Source organism: Arachis ipaensis, chromosome B07, assembly GCF_000816755.2.
Source record: "Arachis ipaensis cultivar K30076 chromosome B07, Araip1.1, whole genome shotgun sequence".
NCBI classification, from domain to species: domain Eukaryota; kingdom Viridiplantae; phylum Streptophyta; class Magnoliopsida; order Fabales; family Fabaceae; genus Arachis; species Arachis ipaensis.
In genome coordinates this window covers 28,577,716-28,586,865 of record NC_029791.2, presented here as the reverse complement: position 1 = coordinate 28,586,865, position 9,150 = coordinate 28,577,716, and the positions used below count along the sequence as shown (strand labels likewise).

Genomic DNA, 9,150 nt, shown 5'->3' with positions numbered 1-9,150 from the left:
TTGCGATGGAGCCCCTCGGCAACACCGAAACGGAAGACGGAACCGCCGCGCCGGTGAATAAAACCGCCCGCCGCGTCAGCTTCGCCGACAACGAGATCACCTCCATCCATCTCTTCCCCTCCGACGCCGCCGAACAAACTCCTCCGCTCGATGACCACAACAACGTCGTTTCTAGTCCCTTCCTGAGACCAACCGCTTCGCCTCTTTCTCCTCTCAGAACCGCCACTGCTTCCACCGATGACGATGGCAAGTTCCGATTCGCCTTTTTTTTTTATTTTCTGTGGCTGCTCTACTTAACTGCATCTCTCTTTATTTATTTAATTTTTTTTGTAATTTTGTTTTCGTAACTGTGATAATCGCAGTCCAACTGTACCTGTAACTGCCATAGGATTTGTAGTGTAATATGAAACTATTCAGTTATTGATAATTTTGTAGCAGCAGAAGCTTTTCACGGTCCCGTTTTGGCTAGTTTCATTGAACCTGGACGGTTGTCGGGTCCTGATCCCGGTTTCTCCGACGATGTCACCATGGATTCAACTGCGTTCTCGATGCACTATCGGAGCCTCGCGAGGTCAGATTCCGATGATCTCAGAACGCCAAGCCAGAATTGGATCCCTGCTGTTACTAGTACTACTGAAGGAAGCTTCATGACGCTCAGCGACGCAAGGAACGAGATTTGTGACGGCGATTCAGCGAGTGGAGCTAGAGATTCAAACGACATGACTGTGGTGGAGGATAAAGATTATCCATTTAGGTATGATTATGACAGAATGTCTCCTTCGTTAGGTGCAATTTCAGCTGAAGGAAGCAAGGATGCCTGTTCTTTCTTGGAGATATCAAACAGGAGCGCTTATGGTTTATCAACAGAAGAAGACTTTGTATACAGCAAAGGTGATGATGACAATAGTGCTGGTATTGGTATTGGTGCTGATGCTTCGATTAGAACTGCTGATTCTTTGATCAATGTAAGGAGCATCTTGTGTTAGTAGTTGATGTAGATTTAGAATTGGTGGAGGGTTTGGCTGTTTTGGAAGGAAAGGAGAGGGAAAGGAAGATGTATCTTAATTCTTAGTTTAGGAACAATTTTCCTAAAGCTAGAACATGTTTTCTTAAACTGAAAAACTTACCCTCCTTTTTTTCCAGAACCTTTTGAGCAAAATGGCAATAGCATCTCCCTCATTAGAGCTTGTTGATTTGCAATTTATACTGATATTGGTTTTTGAGTGACTTATAGTGTGTATTGGAAAGGAAACAGGATAAGAGTCCTGCTAAGGGAGTTATAGATGCGACCAACTGTATCCGAGAAGTGTCAACTCCGTCGATGAATTCCCTGAAAGAGCGCCTGAGAGGATTACAATTGTGCCATGGTAATATGCAAGAGTTGTCTCATGAGGGCAACTTAGATGGAGATGATTTTAGTGCCCGGATTTCTGCTCAGAAGAAAAGAAAAAGTTTTGAGATGCCAAGAGGTCGAAAGATCATGGATGAATCAGGGAGGATTGACGCAAGTCCACAGCTCCATAATGGTTGGAAGAGTGACCAACAATTGGTTTTGCAGCAAACAGGTGTTATGAGAAGTGAAAAAGGGAAGCTGGACAATCAAACAAGGAAAACATGGGCTGATGTATGATCACTGTTTTATTTCAAGGGTTAAATCAGTTGAGTCTATTGCCTCTTAAATCTTAATATTTTAGTTGCCTTGCAGATTGTAAAAAATTTCTCATGTGCTACAAACCTGTTGCTTTCTCCTTCAATTGATAAGCTCAATTTGAGAATGGTATGTCCCTTACTTTCATGCAATTTAGTTTCATAAAACATCTGTAGAATTTGAAAGTGATATCATCTGAATACTTGTGGATGTTGTCTTTCCAAAATTTATAACACTTCTAAATTTCCTCTTATTTGGTTATCATATAAAATAATTCATTCATATTTTACGTCAATTTTTAGATTAGCATGCTGGAAGATACTTTGGTTCAATTGCAGAAAGTTAACATCTGTGATGCCTTTTGTTCTGAAATTCATTGTCAGGTCTGTTGGATGGTTTCACTTTTCTAGTTATACATTTTGATCAAGCTTACATTTAATGATTTTATAGTGATTAGAACATAATACTTCACCTGAGACAATATCAAAGGCTGATATTCTATTCATTGTCAACATAATTGATGTTGTTCTTGCAGAAAACAGCTGACCAATTGAAAGTTGTTGGGCATAAAAGGTATGTTTATGTTGTTTGACTGAGTCAGTTAAAAAATGTAAATTATATTCTTTGATGCAGGTAACTTTATGAAATTGTTTGGGTTAATGATTATTGGCATTGTAAAGTAATGTTTTGTAGATTTGTGGAAGCAAGAAGTTTGCTGTTCAATATAGCATATGGGAAAGCAAAACTACAATTAATGCATATTAAGCGTGAGAGATTACTGGTATTTCTCAATCATGTTTGCTTTCTAGCAATGCCTTGCAGATGATGACATGCACTCTCATTATTCACAGAAAAAGTTACAGTTGAGCAGTGGACTCCAGGAGTTTCAAATGATGAAATTAAGTGGCACTCCCGGTTTGTCTAAGCATGATGCTATAAATCAAGGGAGTGATAGCCACTTCCATTCCATCTTGCTCAATTCTGGGGGGAAGTTTCAGGTGTTTCCACCTCTCTCCTTTTTCTTTTCTTTACTGTTCTTTTTATTTATTTATTTATTTTAAAATATAATCTGAGTCACACTCACACTCACACTCACACTTACTCAAACACATATATAATAGATAGCCTAACTAATTGAGTTTATGAGAGATCTTCTATGAAAAGTAGTAGTGTGCAGTTGCAAAATTCTCGTACTTCATCTCTCTTTTACGCGCATATCTCATTAATTAATTATTTTGGGAAGAAATTATTTATAGTTTTCATAAAATGCAGGGAACTGCCTTTTGTTTTTTTTTAAAAAAATCTTATTCCACCTTCCAAAATCTTGTCCAAGCAAATTTCTATATCTGAGAAATGATTTACATAAAAAAGTGTTTCTCTTATGAAATAATGTACTGAATACATTGGCAATCACTTTGTAGGTCTTCTTTGTCGTTTGTGAATTATGCTTAAAACAGTTCCTATTTAACATGTAGTTGTCTTCTGTATTTTTTGCATGAATAATCTCTTGTATGTAAGATGTGTTTTCCATTTCTTGCTATTCATAGTCCTGTTCATAGTTGGTTGATGCAGCAGGAACAATGGATTATGAAAGGTTTGTTTGTTGTTTCTTGATAATTATGAACCTCTTATTGGATAATGATAGGTTTCTAGTCTCACTACAATGAGGAAGGAGATTGAAATTTTAGATTGGAAAGCAAAATCCTTAAAAGAGTACTTTTGTACGTATTGCAAGATGGAAAGTCATCAAAGCTTTGCTGACACCATAAGATCTGTTCATCTTTATTTGAAGAGGAGAATATCGTGCAAGTGTATATTCCAGAATTTGCAGGTCTTTCAAGTCTCTGTAATTCTTGTGAATGCTTTTAAATAAAATATTCTTCTAATTGACATTTTTGTATTTTAGTTGTGGAACATTGATGGTTTTGAGCTTGTGGAGGGTAGTTACCGAGTTTTTCTCAACTATTATGATTATGTTATGCAGAGGTTAGTTGGATCTTTATCTGCTTCCTAAATCCTTACTGATATTTGTATTGGAGTTATATGATAACTGAGTGTTGCACGTGCCTATTTATTTTGGTGAAATGTGTAGGTTCACAGTAAGCGATTGTCCATCAACAAGCATAGTAGTTTCAAGTAAATTGAATGATATGAAAATTGTGAAGGTAGCTTGATACATGATTACACTGTTTCACTATGTGATCATACCTTTTTCTTTTCTTCCATGGGTAAAACATACCTTTTCCATCTCTTTTATTTATTTATTTCTTCTTTTGGTATTCAGACCTTTCCAGACATGGATGCTCTTTTTGCATTTATGCTTGTCCTAAATCCTCATACCACTAAAAGTTATGCTCATACAAAAGATTTGGTGCAAGAAACACAGGTCAGTTACTTCACTTCATATGTTGTTTGCCTTAGCATTTAGCAAATTTATTTCTGTAGGAGTAGAATTTCTCATATTTTCCTTCTCGGTTCCATATCCATCACTAATTATTTATTTTCTCTAAGTCAAATTATCCCAATCTTCACAAGCGTTTTTTTTTTTTCATAAAATTTTCTATTTATATTGTAGATGATGATGGTGGTGGTGTTAGTGATCCAGTCAGATATTTGTTTTATGAAATTTGCTCTTAAGGATGAGTTCTCGGAATTAAAATATCCTTATTTGGCTAAAAAATTTGCACTAGATTCTGACTCCAAATGACATTCTTGTTGGCAAGCAAGGTGAAGAAGCTAGAGAGATCCCTAGAATTCTGCATTTATTTTAGTACAAAAACCAGGATTACTGTGAAAATCTACCCAAATACTGACCCAGAGCATTAGATATGCAAAAATTGCTTCAGATGGAGCAGGAGTTTTATAAAAACTAAAATCCAACCCCTTATACCTATACCTTCTAGTATATAACTGTTAGATAGAGGCTGACAAATAGGAGAAAGTAAATATTCTAGAGTATGCCTGGGTTGCTTCTTGTCAAACGAGCATGGAAACTTCAATTCTTTTTCCTTCTCTTTTATCCTTTGTTTTTCAATAAAAAAAAGTGTATTGAAGCTGTCACTAATGGTTGTATGTGAGTGGGTTGAACAGCATATCTTGCCATTTCCATTTGATGTTGGATTCTAGCTTTTCATGAAATTACGCGCAACACACAATGTGCTTGTATTTTTTTGTTCATTTAATTTGTATGTAAGCTTGTCATATCATATTTGTGTCCTTGTTAAGCATAAGTTAGACAATGGCCGTTCGTTCTTTCTTGTTATGTCTGTTTTATCTGTGTATTTTTTACATTCATCTGAAGTGTATAAAGGAGGAAAAGATAAAATAGAGAATCTTAACATTAGGATTATAGGATACTAGATTGAATGATGTATGGTAGGCCGCAAAAAGCAAAGCACTAACCTCTGTTTATCCTGGTAATTAGGTTATTAGATTCCAATCCTAGTCAAATGAATATAAGGGACTATTGAAGATAGGATAAAATATTTTAACAAGAAAAGAAAAGAAAACATAATAACAACAACAACAACAGAAAGCCTTATTTCACTAGATAGAGTATGTTACATGAATAGATAGTTGCATCCCTTTTAATAATATCTTCCAAAGAAGGGGGAAAAAATTTTGTATGCACATATAACAACTTAGCATGCAATTATGCAAAGCAAGCAAATAGCAAATTAGCAATGGCACTCATTGTTTCCAGTTAACCATTAAATAATTGACTACTAAGTACTGGGGTGTTTTCCATAATGTTGCTGTTCACTATGTTGTTCTATGCAGGTAACAAGTTCTTTGTTGAGTAATTTGCTAGATGTGGTTGAGGAGATTCAGTTAGCTCAGATAGAGACTACAAATATGGTTGAAGCAAAATTCTATTCTCAATCAGGTGAGCAAGTTTCTACTCCTTACAGCATTACTTTGAACTATAGAGTTGGATCCTAAATTATCTTTGGGAATTGTTCCAATGTTCGTCTGAAAACTGTTCCTGCCTTCCCCTTTCTAACATGCTTATGTTGATTCTCGGTGTCTTGTGTTTCTTCCGGTTTTTAGCTGTAAATATTTTTGCTTGGTCAAAATTGAAGAAACTTCACTATCGTTTTGGAGAAGCATACAATATTTGAATAGTTATTTAAGAAAAAGCAAAAGCAAACAAAATAGACTGGGAGGAAAATTATTGAAATGGAGAGGAGAGAGATGGGGATCAGGGAGAAGACATGATCATATTAGTCTGCAGAGCAGATTGAAACTTCCCTGCAACACAAGGATTTTAATTTTCATAGTAAAACCTAATTTTAGTAAGTCCTAGAAAGATATGAAACACCACCATCTTTATGGAGGTCGGAATTAGTGGCTCAAAAAGGACCTGTTGTCTAATGATATTGAATCTGAGTCTGGTGACAGTGATCTTTGGAAAATTATTGTGATGTTAAATGCATAATTTGAGGGATAAAATAGGGTACTATTACTTTTTTGCCACAATAGATAACTTAAGTTGCACTATTTTTAATGACTTTTCGAATATGATCGCTACTTTTGTCTGATATTGATAAGGACAAAAGCTAGAGTTCCTCTCTGATCTAATGTTTCCTTATATTGTAGATGAGCAGCTGGATTTGCTGCTATTTTTTATTGACTTTCGTAGTGGCAAGAAGGTGAAAGTAACCCTTGATATGACGTGCTTGAGATGGTAAATCCTGCTCCTTCTGTGCTTTAGTTATCTAATGTCTTATTCATCCAAGATCATCCTTGTTAATAATGTTTCATAATTCATACTTGCTGAAAATATTCTATACATTTGGTGGTCAAGCAAAATCTATGTATAAAAAATCTTATTACATACATGATACATGATGATAGGGCACAATGGCATTTTTTTGTCCATGTAGCCGATTCCACATGGTGGGATAAGATTTCATTGTTGTTGTTTTATGTTATTATTTTGGTATGATCTAATGTTATGGCCGCCTTAACAAACCGAGTGATTCAGCGTTCATCTTATATAATTAAATTTATTGCTATTTTTAGTTTTTCACATTTTTTGTGTGTGGCCAAAATAGTACCACAGAATCAGATAAGCTTTATATGCCAAGGACACTGACTAGTTTGACAAAATGTTTCCAAGCAGTGGGGTCTATCCTGTAAGTATCCTTCCTTGCCGGATACATGATGCTGCTAGTGGGGAGCAGAAGTCACCATCCCTTGTAGCTGAAATAAGGACTGCAGTTAAAACTGTAAGTGTTGGGTATTCAAGAATCATGAGGCTTTCTCGGTGCATTTCCCAGGTGGTTCATGCTTGCATTTTATCCCCATGATCATCACTTTTTGGATGTCTCCTATCCAATCTTGAAATCTTTGGATGTTGGTAGATTGGCAATAGATCTTGCCATGTGTATTTTTACATTATATGGTGGTTTGATTGTAGTTTTTTTGTATAGAAGGCCAAGCACGGGGTCTCCCACAAATCATGAAATTAATTAGCTAGTTGTTGGGTGAGATTTGTCAAATTTAAATGCACCATGCAGGTAGGGTCCCCACGTAGTTTATAGATCGTTATCTTTATAAATTTCTCCTTGATGTGTTATGCTAGTATTAGTCTCTTTGCAGTAATGCAGTTAGTCCAATTTTCTGATTACACATGTCGCCTTCACATTTCATATTTCTCGTATGAATAAGGATAAAGATAAACAACTAACTTTTAAATTAGTAACTTTATTTCTTTTTAAAGTTTAGGGTTTATGATTTAAAATTTTAAAATTGAAATAAAACTGTAATTTAAAAATAAATTCTAAATTTTTAATGCGTTTACTTTTTGTTATTGTGGTATTACCTTTTTGTAAAAAAAAAAAATCGTTAACTTTATGATGATATATATTTGATAAATTTGAAACCATAAATTGGTCAAATTGATTTAGGTATGCATAATTAGACTTTTACATTATTACTTTTATTTATAACTTTAATTTCACTTGAACTCTTCCACTTGTGTTCGTGGCTATTTTATTTTCTATATTGAAATGTATCGTGTAAATTCATCAAATACGGTGACTTTTTGTAAAATCTCTTTAAATATTGACTATGTCAGAATCTAATAAAATTGTTTGCTATCATCTCTAGATTTTAAAATTTTAAATATTTTCATGATGAAAATTGCTACTAGCGATTTCTGTAAAGCACAGATCACAACCATTGATTTCTATAAAAGGAAAATCCTTTCTAGCGATTTTTATTTTTAAAAGATTACATTCGAAGAAATAGTTACAAACGGCTTCTATTACATTATAAATTTGGACTTCATCTCTACTGTGTCATGTTGATGGTAATCACCATTGCCAAGATTATCTAAAAAATAAAAGCGGTATTTGTGCTCCTTAATCTCTGTAATATTGCTTCACGAGTCGGACAACAAATATGGTAGTGTTTGGTTAGTATCTATGTCCTTTAGGTAGTGTTTATTTTTAGAGATTGAGACTAGACGCAGTATTATGTTTGACGGTCAGAGATTAAAATTAAAATTTTAGTATTAAAATACAAAATTTTAATTCCGAGATACAAAATGTTAGTCTCATCAGTACTTTCAAAGTGGAGACACAAAATTATGTTCAACAAATAAAACATGAATAGAGACATTATGTCTAGAGATACTAAATTAGTGTATTTTGTATTTTTTCTAATACGAAAGATACAAAGACACTAACAAGAGATAACTTATTTTTTTTTATTTTTTCTTTCATTATTTTTTTTTATCAAAATTTCATAATTTTTTTATCATTATATTTTTCTTTTTACTTTTTTTTAATAAAAAATGAATAAATTAAATTTTCATAATTTATTCTAGTTTATTACCAAACAAAGTATAAAAATACTAATTTATGTTTCTATCTTTTGTATTTTGTTCTAAATATTTAAATGTATAATTTATACCAAATATAATACAAAAACTTAATTTAGTCTCAATTCTTTAATTTCAATCTCTTTTTTAAATACTACCTCGAAAACATGGACATAATAACACATGTCTTCTATTATTTTTTTGACAATTATTTTTTAAACATGAACTACACGGTGTTAAGTTTAAATTACAATTAATTTGTCCAAAAATCACTCATATATAAACAATTCAATATAATTTTCTCTTAAGAATAATATAACAATGTATTAAAAAGAAGAAGAATATTATGGCAATAATACTATTTCTGCTCTTTATTATATTCTCATAAACCAGGAAGTAAAAACTCTCAATCTAGTTCCATGTCAATTTATGAACTTTACTTAGAGAATAATAGCTGTTGAGTTAAGTATTGATTAATTACCTTGTGACAAACATAATTGATTATTTTCTAGTATAACTAATCATTATAATGAGCAAGTAGGAATCAATCAAAGATGACAAATCAAGCAAGTTAGAATTGTGCAAACAATAATGCTCTGTATCTAGGTAATTTCTCTAAGCAAGTTCAACCATGTTATTTTTTTTCATGGCTGTGTCACCTTTTTTTTCATGC

The 9,150-nt window shown here is 33.4% G+C and overlaps 1 protein-coding gene across 1 annotated transcript in view; it reads left to right on the top strand.

The window, feature by feature from the left end:
- The window catches only part of LOC107606953, a 14,909-nt gene extending 7,629 nt beyond the window's left edge, over positions 1-7,280 (top strand). The window contains exons 2-16 of the mRNA XM_021107552.1: positions 1-246; positions 436-965; positions 1,235-1,624; positions 1,706-1,777; positions 1,951-2,031; positions 2,184-2,221; positions 2,342-2,429; positions 2,500-2,646; positions 3,294-3,479; positions 3,555-3,634; positions 3,741-3,813; positions 3,933-4,034; positions 5,429-5,534; positions 6,248-6,335; positions 6,774-7,280. Of these exons, the coding sequence (XP_020963211.1) occupies positions 6-246; positions 436-965; positions 1,235-1,624; positions 1,706-1,777; positions 1,951-2,031; positions 2,184-2,221; positions 2,342-2,429; positions 2,500-2,646; positions 3,294-3,479; positions 3,555-3,634; positions 3,741-3,813; positions 3,933-4,034; positions 5,429-5,534; positions 6,248-6,335; positions 6,774-6,960 (2,409 nt within the window). The 5' untranslated portion in view covers positions 1-5 and the 3' untranslated portion in view covers positions 6,961-7,280. The remainder of the gene's footprint in view (positions 247-435; positions 966-1,234; positions 1,625-1,705; positions 1,778-1,950; positions 2,032-2,183; positions 2,222-2,341; positions 2,430-2,499; positions 2,647-3,293; positions 3,480-3,554; positions 3,635-3,740; positions 3,814-3,932; positions 4,035-5,428; positions 5,535-6,247; positions 6,336-6,773) is intronic.